Source organism: Saccopteryx bilineata, chromosome 1, assembly GCF_036850765.1.
Source record: "Saccopteryx bilineata isolate mSacBil1 chromosome 1, mSacBil1_pri_phased_curated, whole genome shotgun sequence".
Taxonomy (NCBI): Eukaryota; Metazoa; Chordata; class Mammalia; order Chiroptera; family Emballonuridae; genus Saccopteryx; species Saccopteryx bilineata.
Genome location: NC_089490.1, coordinates 171,457,596 through 171,476,636, shown reverse-complemented (window position 1 = coordinate 171,476,636; position 19,041 = coordinate 171,457,596). Strand labels below are relative to the sequence as shown.

General features: G+C 35.6%; 1 protein-coding gene across 1 annotated transcript in view; it reads left to right on the top strand.

The window, feature by feature from the left end:
* Nucleotides 1-19,041, top strand: part of PDGFC (platelet derived growth factor C) — a 207,362-nt gene that overhangs the window by 180,803 nt on the left and 7,518 nt on the right. Inside the window, exon 4 of the mRNA XM_066279723.1 lies at nucleotides 14,787-14,994. Within this exon, the coding sequence (XP_066135820.1) occupies nucleotides 14,787-14,994 (208 nt within the window). The remainder of the gene's footprint in view (nucleotides 1-14,786; nucleotides 14,995-19,041) is intronic.

The following is a 19,041-nucleotide window of genomic DNA, read 5'->3' as shown; positions in this document are numbered from 1 at the left end:
CATATATATGTTAACGACTATCGGTCTCTCTCCTTAATATTTAATGCCAGGGAACTGTTTACAGTCCCTCATTGGATAAATTCATGTAAATGCTCCGTAACTCTTTTACCTAAATAACTCAAATGGAGCTTTTTCCTTCTTCCATATTTACCTATTTTGTTTATGTTGGGTCATTATGTCACTGTCTACCCATTCTCTCATTTAATGTCATACTGGACTTGACTTTCTCTTCCTCCCTAATCCATCAGCCAGCAATTCCTGTTAACTCTACCCACAGTCACATACTTTCACACCCTTCTTGTCATTTATTTTCCTCAACTGTGGTAATCATAAAGAATTTAATCATAAAGTTAAAATTTTATTATTCTTTTCTGCCATATTCTAAAAGCCATGAGGGATCAAAAAAAATCTAGAAGACATAAACTTGTCCTCTGCCCTGAATGATCTTGCAGGGAGAGAGATGTGCAATTATTTCAATTTAGGGTAGTGCTCGATATAGTGAACCGAATGATGTAGAATCCAAAAAGATCAATTAGAGATAATAGTATAAAGAGAGAGAGAGAAGAACTGGTTAGTGGAAGTCTTCTGGAAGAGCTGAATCTTTATTGAAGAGCAGTGATTAGCTAAATGAAGAAGGAAGATAGGTAACTACTGATAAAGGCAAACATCACAGGCAAAGATCCAAATTCCAAATCCTTATTTAAGGCTCCCACTAGAATTGACTAATCTACATGCCTTGTAGACACTAGAAATGGAAAGCCCCCCCCAAAAAAAATAAATAAATAAAACCTGATTGTATCCTACTCTTAAAATTTCTTTTGAGGCCCTGGCCAGTTGGCTCAGTGGTGGAGCGTCGGCCTGGCGTGCAGAAGTCCCAGGTTCGATTCCTGGCCAGGGCACACAGGAGAAGTGCCCATCTGCTTCTCCACCCCTCCCCCTCTTCTTCCTCTCTGTCTCTCTCTTCCCCTCCCGCAGCGAGGCTCCACTAGAGCAAGGATGGCCCGGGCGCTGGAGATGGCTCCTTGGCTTCTGCCCCAGGCGCTAGAGTGGCTCTGGTCGCAACGGAGCGACGCCCTGGAGGGGCAGAGCGTCGCCCCCTGGTGGGCAGAGCATCACCCCCTGGTGGGCGTGCCGGGTGGATCCCGGTCGGGCACATGCGGGAGTCTGTCTGACTGTCTCTCCCCATTTCCAGCTTCAGAAAAATACAAAAATAATAATAATAATAATAATAAATTACTTTTGAGTGTTTCTCTGCTTGGTGATTAATTCCAAATTCTACAGTGTGACACACACAAAGGATTCCCATCCAGACCCCAATTTGTTCACACAGCCTCACATCCCATCTTGTGCTCTCCCAACCCATGGCCAAACTTTGGCCACACTCTTCCTTGTACTTCGAACTCAACACCATTCTTTTTCCCAATTGAGTTTCTTTGGGAATATCTGAAGTGCTTCTCCCTTCTAATCTCAGTACTTCCTTATTCTCTAAATTCTAGATTACCTTTCACTTCCTCTTTGTAAAGTCTCCTGAATACTTCCAGCAGAATGTAGAATCCGAAAAGATCAATTAGCTTAGAGATTATAGTATAAAGAGAGAGAGAGAAGAACTGGTTACAGAGAGAAGAACTCCCAGCGTTACATTTTTAACCATGGCTGTGGTCCTTACCCAAGGGACACAAGCTTGTCCACCAAGAGATAAGAATGGCACAGTGGCTGTGTTCAAGGCACCTTTGCCACCTCAGCGCAAGCACAGAACAGAAGACTCATACAGTTTATGGAGAGATTTGACTGCTACATGCCCCTATTTTCCAAGCCATATCTTGCTTCTATCAACAAAAGAAAAGGACTTCCCATGAGTGTTTGTAAATGGCACCCACAGCTCTTCACAAAAAAATTCTACCTCCTTTTTTTGCCTTGGGCTTTTTTTTTTTTTTTTTGATCTGCCCAGAATTCTGATAATTTGACACAATTTTATTTTAATGTAGTGACTGACATGAAAACAAAACAAAACAAAACATGGTGAAAGAATATATAACTGTTTACACTTTTAGTTTTTGGAGGTGTTCACATTTGTGGAAGAGCACTGAAGACTTTATAGCATAATAGGAATATCATCGAGGATTAAAAATGTGAAAGAAAATGACCTCACACTTAGAAATAGGAAGTGTCATTCCTATTTTCCTCCATCATTCAAAGGAGCACTGCATGATGACTAGTTACTTTATAAAAGTTTATTTTAACACAATTCCATATACTGTAATTAAAATAAGAGTTGTACATAAGCCTAACTAGTACAGTCCTGCAATTTTGGTATACACTTTTGTTTGTTTTATTTCATAGAAAGACTTATAGGCAAGGAATAAGAAGTTAGAAAACTGAAATTACAGTTGTCAACTAAAGACATTATTATACTTTTTTTTAAGTTCATGGCATAAACATACCTAGACTTGCATTTACTGAACTTCTTGTTGGGAAATTCTTATTTCTCCCCCCAGAACAGCTCCTGAATATAAATCTGTTTTAGCAGAGAAAGAAGCTTAAACAAGGATTTTCCCCTGTGGGGCAGGACAAGCTCTGATTTGTCATACAGGGTTATAAGAATGTAAGGTGGGGATATCAATGAGCACTGACTAAGTAGACAGTGTCACTCCATACAGCACAGACAGACATAAATCATGAACTAAATTTCAAAAAAATAATTGTTTACTTTGACTAAAATTCATATAGGGGGGATAATGGAATATATGTATAATTACTTAGTATGTATAATGCCTAACTTTATTAAAATATTTAATTATATAGTTGACTAAATCTTTGAACAAGTTTCTAAGGGAGGAACTGTTATTCCTACTTTAAAAATATATTTTTACAGACACACATAAATGAGGTGTGCATCGTGTAATTTATAGAAATGCTTAATTTGCTCTGGCTGGTGGGTGTGGCTCCTGCATTCAGAGGAAGAACACATTGTCTTGTCATCTGCTGTCCATAGGAGGGTAGTGAGACCCTTCTGACTACACAGACCACACCCCAGGGGAAGATGAATGGCAGATTTCAGCAGGCATATGGGTAACAGAAGTATATGAAATCTATACAAACCTCTTCCAATGGGTTCTACCATGAATAATCTATAGAATGTTTAAAGTGAAGGCTATTTGTAAAAAGTGTAATGTATCAAGGGAAATATTTCTGGAAAAGCAAAAATAGTATTTTTGTTTTACCCTCTCTACCTTTTGTCATAGAATGTGTATAGCTCTATTATTTAACTCTACCAACAAAAGCAAAGGCAAAAGCAGAGAGGCCAGTTAGAAGACTATTGCAGACGATGGCTTCAACTATATATAGATTGGATATAATATAGTATCTATATATATAGTATATATATAATATAGTGTATATTATATAATATATAGTATATATAATATAGTAATTGTATATACTATCAGCTATTATATAGATGGTATAATATAGTATCAGCAGAGGTGGTAAAGAGTGGTCAGATACTGTTTTCAGTGTTATTAGACCAATTTCAATGCTTGGGGGTGTGGGGGCCAGGTTCTCATACCAACAACAAGCAATTGTCTAGATACCTGCTGGGTGTGTCCTATGATTCACCTCAATTCTGAAATTCTGTGCCTAGAGATAGTATCAGATTCCACAGGCTATAGATTCAGCCCTACAAGATTGCTCCTTGTGCACACACTTGAGATACCCGTTGCAAGCGCAGGCTTCTACCTAGGCTTCTGACTAACAGGTTACAAATTGGGGATTCCAGTGACCCCCTCCAACTCAGGGTACCACTCCCAAGTCCAGCTCATTACCTGCGCTTCTGCCTGACTGGCTATAAATCAGGGCTTCCCATAACTTCTTCCCAGGTTTGATTAATTTGCTAGAACAGCTCACAGAACTCAGAGAAACATTTTACTCACTAGCCTCCCATTTATTATAAAAGAATGAAGTTCAGGAACAGCCAAATACAAGAAATGTGCAAAACAAAACATAGGGAAGGGATGCAGAGTTTCCTTACCCTCTTCAGACACATTTTTCTCTCCAAACCTCTACTTGTTCACCAAACCAGAAGCTCTCTGAACCCAGTGCCTTTTGGTTTTTATGGTGTCTCCATTACATAGGCATGATTGACTTAATAATTCACCTTTGGCAGTTGATTCATCTTTCTGCTCTCTTCCTTCCTTGGAGATTGAGGGACCCCAAGAGTGCAAACCTTTAATTACTTGTTTGGTTCTCTAGAAACTAGCATGTTTAGGTGGAGTCCAAAAGTCACTTCGTGATCATAAAGATATGTTTATTGCTCTTATCACTTAGGGAATTCCAAGGGTTTTAAGAGATCTGTGTCAGAAACATAGACAAGATCCAATGCATATTTCTTAATATAAATCACAAAAATCACAGATTCTAACCCTCGTCTGAAGGTAGAGTCATGATAATTCCATGTGGGATGTGGGTGTAGGCGAAGGAGATGAACAAGGATGACTCCAGCCAGTGGTGTTGCCATTTACTGAGAGAGCAAAAGGCGTAGGTTGTAAATAGGAATTTGATGGTAGTCAGCATGTAAGTCACACGTACTGCTCTGATACTATGTGAGATCACCAAAGGAAAGAATGTAGACAGAAAATAGAAGAAGTCCACACCAGGAGTCTTAGATCACTCCAGCATATAGAAGTAAAAGGTTTCAGCAAACAGAGCTAAGGACAAGCATCTATGGTGGTAGGAAGAAAACTTGCTGAGCTACTTGTCAGTAAGCATACAGACTGACAAAATAGACCACTGGATTCAGCCATGGGGGCAGGGGCAGCAGTCATTGGTGACCTTTATACATTGCATGTATGCTAATTACTTCTAGTAGACGACCTCATTTTCCCCCTCAAAGCGTCTCCTGAGGGATTTTTTTATTACTCTCCCCAGTTTCAGCTACTTGCTTTCATTCTTTTTATACTGTCAAGACATTTTAAAATAAATAATTCAAAAGCATTGTTTCTTAACCAAAGAAGGTCTTTCCTACATACAAAATTTGAATGCAGTTGAGAATCTTATCTGACTATTAAACTTACTGAACACATTATTAAAACTATGTACCAATCTAGGCACCATGTCTTGGCTAGATCCCCACAGAACATTTCCCAAATTTCCCTTAATGGCTGTTGAATGATACATTGAATAAACTTTAAATTTCTGTAAGAAAGTCTTTAGGAATTCTGATTTGAGGTGCACATTAATTCAAGCGTTTTGTGAAAGTGAATTTTGCTTCTAACAGTTTATACTCCCTTTCACTTAAAATTCCTTACTATGGATCATTTCTTGAGCATTGTAACAAAGTGAACTCACACATATACAAGGAAATAAGATAAAGAAAAATGGCACCTGATGCTTTTTGGTGATACATTTGCAGCTGATGTTGTTTCAACTTTCTAATGCCCTGTCACATTCTTTGATTCAGAGGGATAAGTTTTTTAAATCTTGGTAGGAAAAAAAACCCTTACTTTTTGGCTTCCCACAGATGCCATTGTGGAAATTGTGCTTGGGACTATGTTATTTGGTTGTCTCCTGGAATTTCAGTTTTCAATATAGGTTATAACTTCTAATCCACAATTTTACCTAAGAAGTGGAAAACTCTGTGATGACTGGGTCACCAGCCTGCAATTAGCCTGCACCCCGGTAAAGGAGTGACTTCTTCTCAGACATGACAACTTAAGGCAATAACATTAGGGCACGTTTCTTTAAGTACGGTGACTGCAGACCATTAACGCTTTAGGTGCAGAGGCTCTTCTGAGGGCAGTAATATGGTCATTTATAAATGGCGTCAGATGGCAATAGTTCTCAGGTTTCGTGCTGATAGGAGAATTGAGCCGGTGGCAGATGCCCCCTCCACTAATCTAGGAAGAAGCTGTGCTTATGAAGATTAATATTACTTTTTCTGAAGACTGCATTTTTGGCAAAGCTGGTCATCTCTTTTTTCTTATTTGGGCCCAGACAGAATTTTGTGGTTACTTAGGGTTTGCCTGACACCATGAAACTCATGGCATTTACAGTTCAGTTTTAGGTTTGAGCTTTGCAATGGCTCCTTTTAAGTGCCGGATGAAAAACCCCGTTCGCTTTTCATACTGAACTGTCACGGTGATTGGTTGTATAGATATGTCAAGTTTTATTCAATTACCATGCTCTTTCAGCAAGAGCCTCTCAATATTCCGACTTGAGCTGAATACAATTGGCCACCTTCCCTAAGATTTCTCACTTAAATGTATAATCCGCCTTACCCACGCGGTATTAAAACATCTGTTCTTGAGTAGGAATGCAAGCATTAGCTTTTCTTTGCTGGCTTAAAAGTAATTTAAAAACATAACCCAGATAACTTTTTGGATGAATTCAGATAAGAACAGGGGGAAGGACAAAGAAGCATGCTTAAATGAATTGTTCCAGGGCATTCTTGTATCTTTACAGCACCTCCTGTCAGTTGTTCCTGGCAGGCATTTTTGTCTGCATGCCCTGTCTGCTTCTCCAGCTCTTTGGAAGTCAGAACTATGTACAGTATATCAGCTTGACAGTGTGTACATGAGATAAGAGACACCTTGAAGAAGTGATGTGACACAAAACTGAACTTTTTGATGTTCTTTTTCTTACAACACCTGGATTATTATTGTGTTGTTCTTTTGTTTTTAATAACCCTGACCATAAAACCTAGTCTGCATTCCTAAACCTTCTGTTAGGTATGAATGAAGTGAAAGGTTTCTTATCAGTTTGAAATGTACTTTACGCACTTGGCCCAGAAAGCCGCAACATAAATCTTTGTAGGCCCTAGGAGTTTTGCAACAGTTGCTATGTTACTAAAGGTAAACATTTATATGCGTGTATTTGTCCAAGGAAGATTCATTGTAAATGTTGTATTTTTAAAATTGCACTCACCACAAAAATTCTAATAAAAAGACAAGCTATGGTCTTTTTTAGGGATAACTATTTATTCTCCAATTTTAAGTGGCTCAGATAGTACTACTCCAAACAGTAAGTCAGCTTTTCTTTTTCTAAAAAAGGAAAAGATAATAATAAGTGCACAATCTATTGAAGGTAGCCATAATAAAATACAAAATACTAAAATGTTGATTTTTAAAACGTAATACTGCCCAAGTCAGTAAGGAAATTGACTTTCGCAGTCAAACTTGCTGTCTTGAACCTGTAACACAGACTCATATGGTTATTACTTTTCTGAACCCATGGGCTGCCTCTTATTTTTCAATAATAAAAGAAGTATATTTGTTTTTTTAGTTCTTTTTCATATTAAATTCACTTTTTATTGTCTATACTCATCAGGATTTGTGTGATACTTGTTGAGTGATTTTTGTGATTCATAATAGCAAATTCTCAGTTTGGCTTTTTTTTTTTCCTTTAATTTTATAGAGAGAGAGAGAGAGACAGGAACATCAATCTGTTCTTGTATGTACCCTGATCGGAGATTGAACCAGCAACCTCTTCACTTCTGGACAATGCTCTAACCAACAAAGCTATCTGGTCAGGGCAGTTGGCTTTGTTTTAGCAAGGGAAAAATCTCTCCTTTGATACAGAATACTTGGTGTATAAAGGTTAAGCTTCACAAGGGTGATCATTTTGGTCTGTTTTGTTTGCAGCACATAGGCTTTTTAATAAATGTTTGTTAAATGATTCAACGGACAGAGTCCAATATTAACCTTTCTTTGCTGCTATAATAGATTTGAACTTGAGAATTCCATGTCAGCATGCATTAATTTGCTAGGACTGCTGTTACAAAGTACATACCACAGACTGTGTAGCTCAAGGAACAGAAATATATTTTCTCACGATGTGGAGGCTGGAAGTTTGAAATCAAAGTGTCAGCAGGATTGATTCTTTCTAATGCCTTTCTCCTTGCTTGTGGATGTCTTGTCTTCTCCCTCTGTCTTTATGTGGTCTTTCTGTTGTGTTTATCTGTATCCAAATTTCCTCTTCTTACAAGAGCCAGTCATATTGGACCAGCGCTCAACTTCATCACCTCATTTAAACAGAATTACCTTTTTAAAGGTCCTGTCTCCAAATACAGTCTTATTCTGTGGTATTGGGAGATAGAATTTCAACGTAAGAATTTCATGGGACACATTTCATCCCATAACACGTCATGTATTTGATATAAATTCTCTAATCATGGACCTGTTTTCTTCTGATTTTTAGAGCCACACAGCTTTCATTCATAAGCTAGATATGTATTTTTAGGGGTAGTTGTATTCTGAAAAGGCAAGATAAACTTGTGTGCACTCTCAGGACAGAAAAATATAGTCAGTGTTGGATTATGTTACTTTTACCATCGGACAGTATTTTCCAAAAATTCACTGATAAACTGAAACAACAGGAAAGGTTTAAGGGGAAAAAAAATAGAGGGACATCAGTCCCACTACAGACTTTCTAAGTAGTATGTTTGTCTTTGAAGCTTTCCATTAAGTTTGCTGCAGACTTCTTTTTTAATTGAAACATAAATCACATATAAATGTGTAAATTTAAAGTATAAACATGTTGATGCAAAACATTTATTTATTGCTCTATGATTACCACTATAGTTAACATTCTTATCAAGTCACATAATTATAACATAATTATCCATTCTATTTTGTGGTGAGAACATTTAAGATCTAGTCTCTCATTGCAACTTTGAAGTCTGTAATACAGTATTATTGACTAGAATCACAATGCTGTATATTAAATCTCCAGAACGTATTACCGTCTAAGTTTGTACCATTTGACTAACATCTCCCACCCCCAGGCCTTGGCACCCCCATTCTCCTTTTTGTTTCATGAATTTGGCTTTTTAGATTCCATCTATAAGTGAGAATGTATAGTGTTGGTCTTTCTCTGTCTGACATATCACTTCACATAATGTCCTCAAGGTCTATCCATATTCTCATGGATGAATACTATAACGTATTTTACTTATGTATGTATCTGTTGATGGATACTTAGGTTGTTTTTCTATTTTGGCTATTGCAGATAAACATGGGTGTGCTTCAATAAACATGGGTGTGCAGATACCTTTTCAGTATCCTGATTTCATTTCCTTTGGTTGTATATACAGAAGTTGGGATTTCTGGGTCCTAAGGTAGTTCTAATTAAAATTTTTGCAGAATAGCCATAGTGTTTTTATTAGTGGCTGAACAAAGTTACATTCCCACAAACAGTGCCTAAGGGTTGTTTGTTTTTTTTTTTGGAAATGATACTAAAAGCATAGCAATATAACCAAATATTAAACAAGTAGGACTACATCAAGCTACAAAGCATTGTACATCAAATAAACAATCAACAGGCCCTGGCCGGTTGGCTCAGCGGTAGAGCGTCGGCCTGGTGTGCAGGAGTCCTGGGTTTGATTCCCGGCCAGGGCACACAGGAGAAGCGCCCATCTGCTTCTCCACCCCTCCCCTTCTCCTTCCTCTCTGTCTCTCGCAGCTAAGGCTCCATTGGAGCAAAGATGGCCTGGGTGCTGGGGATGGCTCTGTGGCCTCTGCCTCAAGGCGCTAGAATGGCTCTGGATGCAACAGAGCGATGCCCCAGATGGGCAGAGCATCGCCCCCTGGTGGGCATGCCAGGTGGATCCCGGTCAGGCGCATGCGGGAGTCTGTCTGACTGCCTCCCCGTTTCCAGCTTCGGAAAAAATGAAAAAAAAACAAAAAAACAATTAACAGAATGAAAAGACAACCTGTGGACTGGGGCAAAATATGTGAAAACTCTATATTAGATAAGAAGTTAATAGACCAAATATGTAAAGAACACATACAACTCAATAACCAGAAATAAAAATATGATTAAAAAAATGAACAGAGGAACTGAATAGAATTCTGTTTTTTTTCCCAAGGAGACATCCAAATGGCCACCAATTCCTGAAAGGTGCTCAACATCAGTAATCATCAGGGAAATGCAAATCAGAGCCACAATGAGATATATCACCTTACAGCTATTAGAATAGCTAACATCGAGAATATCAGATAGCAAGTGTTGGTGATGATATGGAGAAAATGGACCCCCTTGGAATTGTATAGAATTCTAAAATTTAAAAGCTATAAAGAAACTTAACAGTCACTCAGTTTAGCATCCCAGATTGACAGAGGAGGAAACTGAGGCTTCAGGGGGTTACAGTATTTGCCCCAATTCTCTTTCCTAAATGTAAGCAGCTCCAGAATTACAGTCCAGTCTCCTTAACTCCTAATCAGGGCTCTTCTCTCATATTATGCTGTCATTCATAATGAATTTCAACAAGGAACTTAAGAAACTTGATCTCGTATAAGATCCTTAACACATGGTACAGGCATTTTAGAAGTGCTTGGTTTGACAGACCACTACAGAGCACTGAGTTTTGGATTCCTTTTCTGCTCTTTCACAATCTATCCTTCCAAAGTAATGCACCTGCAAGGACCTCTCTAACCTAGACCTGTGTGATTCACACAGATCATTACTGCTATCCTGCAGGTAATAGCAGAAAAGCTTTTTTTCTGGCTTACTAATGTGGGGGTATTGATTTATTTGTTTGCATTATAGAACACCAAGACATTCTCTCTGCTTTTCATTACTGACCACTGTCACCCATTAGTCTTAGAACAAATCATAACTCAGTAATAAGGTTCTATTTTCAGGGTGACTAAAAGAGATAAGGAATGGGGAATGTGAAAACCCAATTTAATTCCAGGCATTAGCCCAATCATAAGTATTGTTAGAATTAAAGTTATAAATATTGTTAGAAATAATTGTTAGAAGTGTTGTTAGAAATAAAGGAGAAAAAGCTTTAAGCTGGTAGTGAAAATAGAAGGTTTTGCTTAGAGGAAAAATTAAAACTTTAAAAAGAGGTCTTCTTTTTTTCTTTAACGTCTTTTTTCCATTGCCCCCCCCCCCCTTTTCTCTGAAAATCCCTTTGACAACTTAGAAAAGCAGAACTTCGAAAGTGAAGGACTTGGTTTTTCCTTGAAATAGTGGGTGGAGTGACAGTCATGAGAAAACCCTCAAATAAATGTACCACTTCCTCTGTTCTGTCCGGGTTGATTCTTTGAGTGGGAGGGAAACAAGTGATTGTCCCCTCCTGGTTTTCTTGGCTGGGTCCAAATTGTTGTATGTGTGTGTGTGTTTTCTTTTTGAAATTTTTTTTATTTTAATTTAAATATTAAAAGGTTGCAGGTTTATAACATCAAACAATATATATGCAGTAACATGTGCCAGGTTGGTTTCTTCTAATTTTTGTCATGTAAGGGGATTGCTGTTCTTATACCTCATTGAAACCAAGGTGTGAATCTGTTGTCCGTCCAATATTGTAGGCGTATATTGTTTTGATTTCTTTTGTATAAATACTTGAATCTTTATTTCAGCAATAATGGTTTTAGCGGGAACTTCTTATTGTTTCAAAAAGAATGCTCTATGTAGTTTTCAATTGACATGGAAAACAAAAGAAGCCAATCCATTCTTGGATTATGGTCTAATTAAAACTAATTTAAAAAACAATTTTATATCATATTGTGCACTCTGACACTTTAATGAATAACATTTAACATATGCTTTCTGTATTAGCTTTCTATTCACTTACCTCATGACACATTCAATTATTTTTATATTGTCATAGTTATGTCATACTCAGTTATTGAGTAATACTGATAATTTACACTTTACATAAACATATATTGTGGCTTATTTTTAAAAACTTACAAAAATTAACCTTTTGTCATAAATTTAATCAATACTAATCAAATTGGTTAAATTAGCAATGGGAACTTTTATTAGATAATAGTTTATGCTTATAGTATAGTTATCATTCATAATTGTACTCTATCAAAGCAATTTTGCATTTCTTTTTTAGTTTTTTTGTGACAGAGACAGAGAGAGACAGAAAGAAGGACAGATAGGGACAGACAGACAGGAAGGGAGAGAGATAAGAAGCATCAATTCTTCATTGCAGCACCTTAGCTGTTCATTGATTGGTTTCTCATATGTGCCTTGACCCGGGGGGCTACAGCAGACCGAGTAACCCCTTGTTCAAGCCAGAAACCTTGGGCTCAAGCTGATGAGCCTTGCTTAAACCAGGTGAGCCCGCACTCAAGCTAGTGACCTCGGGGTTTCGAACCTGGGTCCTCTGTATCCCAGTCCGACTCTCTAACCTTTGTGCAATCACCTGGTCAGGCAATTTTGCATTTCTTGGACAATATAAAAAATACTGGGAATAAATAGGAATGTACTAAATTTAGTTTCTGCTCACAAAAGTTAGAATAATTGGAAACATTAGTACTAATATTTTAGCCAGAATCTCTTTGGAAATAAGATCTTTAAAATGAGAATAAAATCATTGTTGACCCAAAGCTGCCACATTCATTTCTGCCGATTATTCTTTATAAAATCCACCCTTCCACTCTCTGTGTGCAAATGAGACTCTACACCCACTAAGCTCTGAGCCCCGGCGGGAGCTGTGCCTACCCCAGAGAATGATCTTCCTTTTTTAATCTACAAAGCAGCCCTGCTTCTCAAGCCATGTACCCAAGGATAGCCCAGAGAGGGAGTCTTTTCCAATTTGACACAATTGAGACATATGAGACAATGATGGCCCTGTTGTTGAAGAAGTTTTCATGGATGAATTGGTTTTCAAGAAAGGCCATTATAAATGGGAAAGATTTATTATGTGGATCACAGGAGGGAGAGTTTTGCATTTGGAAGAAGGGAAGCCATGCTTAGCCTGGATAGAAGCACAAGGTCTGAGATGAATATGACATGTGCAGCAGTAGTGAAGAGACTAGATTGATTGGAACAAAATGTGAGCCTCTTTGATGAGTGGAGGATTAGATGGGAAAGGTCAGCAAGGGCCAGATTGGAAGGATCCCGAGTACAGTGTAAGGAATTTGAATTTCATCCTCCAGATGAGAAATCACTCTAGGCATTTGTCCAGATTCATCACATGATCAGTTATAACTTATTTTAGGTAGATTAACCCAGGGTGATGCATCACAGAATAAAAGCAGTAAAGAAAGATTAAAGGGGAGGAGGCAAAATCAGAGGATCCTGTATATAGTACATAGTCTTCTGTATCGAGCCCGGGATCTAATGAGGATGAAAAGGCAAAGCTGATTTGATAGTTTTTCTTTTTTTAATTATAACAAATGCTCTTATTTTTAATTGTTCTTCACAAGGAATCCATATTTATTAGAGAAAATCTAGATATGTATATAAAAGAAAATTAAAATCATTCATTCTCATTTAAATCATAAACACTTGACATTTTAGGCATTGTTGATTTTTTGGTTTGCTTCAATTTATGTGTGTTGAAATTATGATATATTCATACTGTTTTCATATAGCTTATTATTTTTATTATTTACTAGATAGTAGGTGTTTCTTTTGTTAATAAAAATTTCCAGATGACCTCATTTTTAATGGCTATAGATTATTTCAGTTCATGGGTCATGTAATTAATATTCCAACTATTATAAATTTAGATTTTTTCTAACTTTTTGTTGTTATAAGTACTACTATACATCAGTCAACATAAACTTTTTATTCTGTATTCTTCCTCTCCCCTCCTCCATAAAAATTAAACTTTAATAAAAAACTAAATTGAACATTTGTTCATTTATTTATTTTGTATATTTTGATTTCAGTTCTGATCTTCCACCTCCTACCCTTAGTACATGTTAAAAACTGCAAAGGGTACTACTTACTGAGCAGTTAATGAGATTATGGTCCCATTTTGTTTCTTGTCATTTAAAATGTTGTATTTTAATCTGTTGTTCTATATATGAGAATTTCGGCTGCTTTCACTTTTTTCTCTATTTTAAACAACACTGTAATGAACACCATCACACATATTTTCATGTGCACGAATGAAAGGATGCGAACCCTGGAAGTGAATTACAGGGATTTGGAACATAAATCTTTAACTCTAGTATCTCATGGGCACTAACACAATTCGCACTCACCTCTGCAAGCACAGCAGAGAAATTCCAGTTTACCCACATCCTTGGCAATCCTCTCTTTTAAGTGCTTGAAAATCTCATGTATATGAAAGAGTATCTCATTTTGTTTTGCAGTTCTCTGATAACTAATGAATTTTAGCATGTTTTTATGTCTGTTGGCCATTCAAGGTGCTTGTCTGGAATTTGCCCATTTTTTCTTTTGTCATTTGTCCTTTTTTTTCTGTATACTTTGGTTACTAATCCTGTGAGAGTTATATAGTTTGCCAAGATATTCTCCCAGTATCTGTTTTTTAAACATGCTGATTAAAAACAATTTTAGGCAACTGTGTCAGTTATCTATAAGTTTGGGTGTTTTCTATCTTGATTAACAAGTTCTTCAATGTCAAAGGCTTTTTCACCTACATTTTATTGCAATTCTTTATGAATTAATTACTTTATATTAATTTTTTATTAATCTGATACTTATTCACATAATTATGTAGTGGTTCTCCAAATTAAGAAAAATAGAAAGTGAAAAATAAAAATTTGGTCAACTGTATTATAGTTTTCATTGTAAACTTGTCATTGAACCATGGGGACATTTTTGTTTCTATTTCAATAGCAGGTAGCCTCATCCACTGTAGTCTGTGGTAATGAAGTTCATGTCTTTCTCATTGACTGCACAGAAAGTCTATCGGAGTTCATCTACAGGAAGTCTTACAAAATAATTACTTCTAATTGAAGTTGAATACTATTTGACTTCCCATGTGTTGACAGCATTAGTTAAGTAACTTCTTGCCTAACTCCAAGAGGAATACATTGTCATTTTTAAAACAGTTAACATGGGATTCCTTTTACTTTCAGCAATTCACAGAAGCTGTGAGTCCTTCAGTGTTGCCCCCTTCAGCTTTGCCGCTGGAACAGCTTAATAACGCTGTCACTGCCTTTAGCACCTTGGAGGACCTTATTCGGTATCTTGAACCAGATAGATGGCAGTTGGACTTAGAAGATCTATATAGGCCAGGTTGGCAACTTCTTGGCAAGGCTTTTGTTTTTGGAAGAAAATCCAGAGGTAAGCTCTCTTTTCAGTTAGAATCGCATTTAATTTTCTTAACAGCTATTTTCAGTTTCATCTGTCACAGCTTCTAATGAGTAGACTTTAAAATTCTCCAGTGATATATTTAAATAATTCAGTTTCATAACATTGAAACATATTTACATATTAAATAAGAATACATACAAAATAAGGCACTTAATTATAACTCAGTGAGTATGGAAAATTAAAAGGGCTACTTTTGCTGAAAATTCTTGTCTCCTTTTTAATTCAAAAATATATTTTTGACGAAGTCCTTTATTATATTTCACAAGAATCAGTACTTACTCAAACCTAATATTTAAGGTATATTGATTTAGAGATTCAAGTGAGATTATCACAGCTGCTAATAAATCAAGTTTGGGGATAGAGAAGGGGCAGCTTTTAGCAAATTCATTATCTATCATGTCCCTTAGGGTCAGGATTATATCCAAAGCCTAGAAACTTTTCTAAATAATATGAAAAGAGATCAACGGCTCCACCATAAAATAGAACTAGTAGTTTCCAGGATAGAATGCATATAGTCAGAAGGAACCCACACCATGATCCTTTTTTTCTGTATAAGTCTGCTTCTGAAATGGTCACTTTTAACCATAAGAATATATCTCCCTTCAAGAGTTAAAGTGTTGATAATTAAATGTAATTCCACATGGTCAATAAATTGAAAATAATGTCAACTCAGTTTCCTTTAAGTTAGCCATTACTAATTTTCTGGTAACATTAGAATTGAAAAGCATCCATATCAGGCACAAATGAAAATGTAATAGAAATAACCAGATATTTATAATGGACTAAAAAAAAAAATTTGTTGCAGCCTGTCAGAAACATTGAAATCTAACCAGTGTCATTTTAGAGCATAGAATGACAGTCTGTAAAATTTATAGAGAAGGAACAATGTTTAGTTAATTTGAGCAATTCACAGGGGCTGATTGCACCAGACTTGTTCTTCTAAATCTTGTAGAAAAAAAACAACCCAGTTCCTGCCCTTTCCTGCTAAGAACTGCAGTCCTTCTGGATGAGCAGCTTCAGTGTCAGCAGGTCATGTTCAGACTTGCCCGACCATGATCTTTTGCTATGCCAACAGACGTGGTTTCCCTTCAGCAATATTTGAAAGCTGTGTTCAAATCCATAGGCAGCTGAATCTTGTCCAGATGCTGAAAGCTGTTACATATTTATATGATTTGATCTTGATGAATAACTTAAGAACAATACTTCCCTTCCCTCCCACTTCAGAACAGGAAAATGAAGATCTGCAAGGCTACCTGAAACGCCCATGAATAGAGCCTTTGTTAACAAATTTGAGGTAGATTATCATGTTGATCTGTAAAAAGCAGAGGAAGTAAAGCAGGTTCTAAACTGAAATCTAGCTTTATGATGGCCGATCTCAAGATTTGAGCCTAAAATCACCCTTCTAGCCATCTGCCTTTATGCCTGTACCTCTCCACATGGTGATCAATGAAGATTTGGCCAGCAGCTAACATATTTAAAAGCATCCAGCACTAAACCAGATCTTTCAAATATTCATTTAGCACTTTCCAAATTGAAGCCCTTTGCTGTTTGCCAAAACTATTAACTTTTTAAGCATACAGTAAGTGTGAGAAAAGCAGTGTATATTTTTGGAACTTTACATAAACTAAAATGCAGGTGTGGGATAACATCTATATAGACAAAACCAACTTCCCTCCCAAGAGTCTTTCTACAAAGGAATGAAGAGTAAAATGTTTAAAAGCTTCTAATTAGACATTGAAATAGATTTTCCACAGAATAAACATATCACAGTGTTACCACATTCATCTTAGAAAGACCACCCTCAGATTGCATTACAGTAATAGAATATTCTTGGGCTGAGTATCTCAAAAGAATGAACCGTTCACAAAGCAAAATGTGAGCAACGTTTTTCAGTCGATATTACTTTTTCTAAGTAAAACTTACCATATTGACGATTCTAAAGAATTAGAAATAACTTTATTGGTATCATGCTCAAAACCATTATCCCTCAAGAAAGACAAATCAATGTATGTAACATCTTAGGAGATAGTTTTGAAAAGGAAATAAGGAGTTTAAATGTTGAGCTTTACAAATATTTTGCAGAGGAAAACTTCCATAATGTTTCAGTTAAGTTTTGAAAACGTTAAGGCATGATCTTTCTATCCCTACTTAGTTTTTTTTCTTTCTTTCTCTCTTATTTCTTTCTTTCTTTCTTTCTTTCTTTCTTTCTTTCTTTCTTTCTTTCTTTCTTTCTTTCTCTTTCTTTCCTTTCTTTTTGGCTAGAAATTCTGCAAAATAGTGAGAATTTGTGATCTAATTTATAATCACAGGATTTATTATAATGAAGCTTAGATGAGTTTGAGTTTAGAAGTAGAAAGCGTAACTTTCACGTAGATTATCAAATTTAAAATTTTTATTATATTTTTAGCCCAAAGTGGACAGCACTGATGTTTTTCTTTTTTACTATTTTTCTTTTTTTCCTCTGGTTCAGAGTTTTCATTCATACCATGCTACTACAGAAAAAAAAATACCATATTTTCTAAGTCAGGCTTAACTAGTAGTTAAAAAGGGCTTTTGACTTTTGTGTCAAACATGATAAATGAGTGGAAGCTAAGTTGAAAGTGTGTTTAAATTTTCACATTGTAGCAGGTATCATAACTTAGTTCACTTGGGAAATCTATCTAACCTTTTATTGTGGTTAAGTAAACATTTTAAAGTGAACATATACAGTCTCATTTTCTAGTTTCATGAAATAGTGTGTTTAAAACTATTTGAGGTAGATGAATATCCTTTCAAAGCTAAGAGCTTCATTCACATTCTAAAGAAGTATAAATCTTAAATAAGCATTGCAAATTTGGGTAACTGGCTTTTGTATGTGTGTGAATGTTTCAGGTTTCTCCATTCTTACCCAGATAAAAGATTTCAATCAGCTCATATATAGCTTTAACAATAAAAGGGCAATATGAAAATATACTATTAGTTATGCAAAATGAAATTAGATTTAATATCTCAATGATTTTATTAGAGATGAATTAGTCTTTTATAACACTCAAAAGAATGAACTTATTTCCTCTTAAATATTCAGAAGCTTTACTTTCACAGGATCATTATTCAGATAAAAAGGAAATCTTTAAATACCCAAATAAAACAGTGGTTTTTACCACTGAGTTGGAAAAAATTGTTAACTGAATAAGATAATGAAAGGAACCTATTGAGTTAGCATTTCTTAGTGTTTTGCTAAACTTGACCAAGGTTTTAGTCAATCATATACATTATATGTTCTTATAATTTATGATTGTATATGCATACCTTTTAATACATTTATTGAGAATGCATTAGCTCCCTTTGACATTTTAGAAAAATATGATCACATATACAGTATAACAACCAAGAAAATAAACATTTGATTCATAATTACTTTGCCATTTTAAAATGATTTTAAAATACTGGCACTTAAATTTTACATAGTGATGATTATTATTTGAAGCAGTCTTTAACCAAAAAACATTTTTTCTTTTTTTTCAATTCTTGTTTATAATGTTTCCAATATTAACAAAATGGTATTAACTAGATTTATTATATTTTAGATAATTTTCCTAAATTTTAATGAAATCTTTATTTTTGAGGGAACAAAGCACTGATGAATTATATATAGGTTATCCAAAACTCTTCAGTTTTATTGGCATTGTTTTTATTTGAATATTTTTAGAGAAAAAAATGGCAAAACTATAAAGCAGAAGTGAAAATTATATTAGAAATGCTTATCCTAATATTAACTAACTACTACTTATATGTTATATATAAATTTATATCAGACATTACATGTTATGTTGATGTAATTTAACTGAGGCAGTATCATTTTGTGGTTAAAAACAATGGTTCTTTGAGAATTTACTGCAACAATCTGATGAAAGGATATTTTGTTCGGTCTTGACAAATAGGTATTCTTTTAAAGAATAAAGCACAACATAGTTAACCAAGTTGTTAAAAGAATAGAGACAATGCTTATAAATCAGACATTTCTTTCAAACTTTAGAA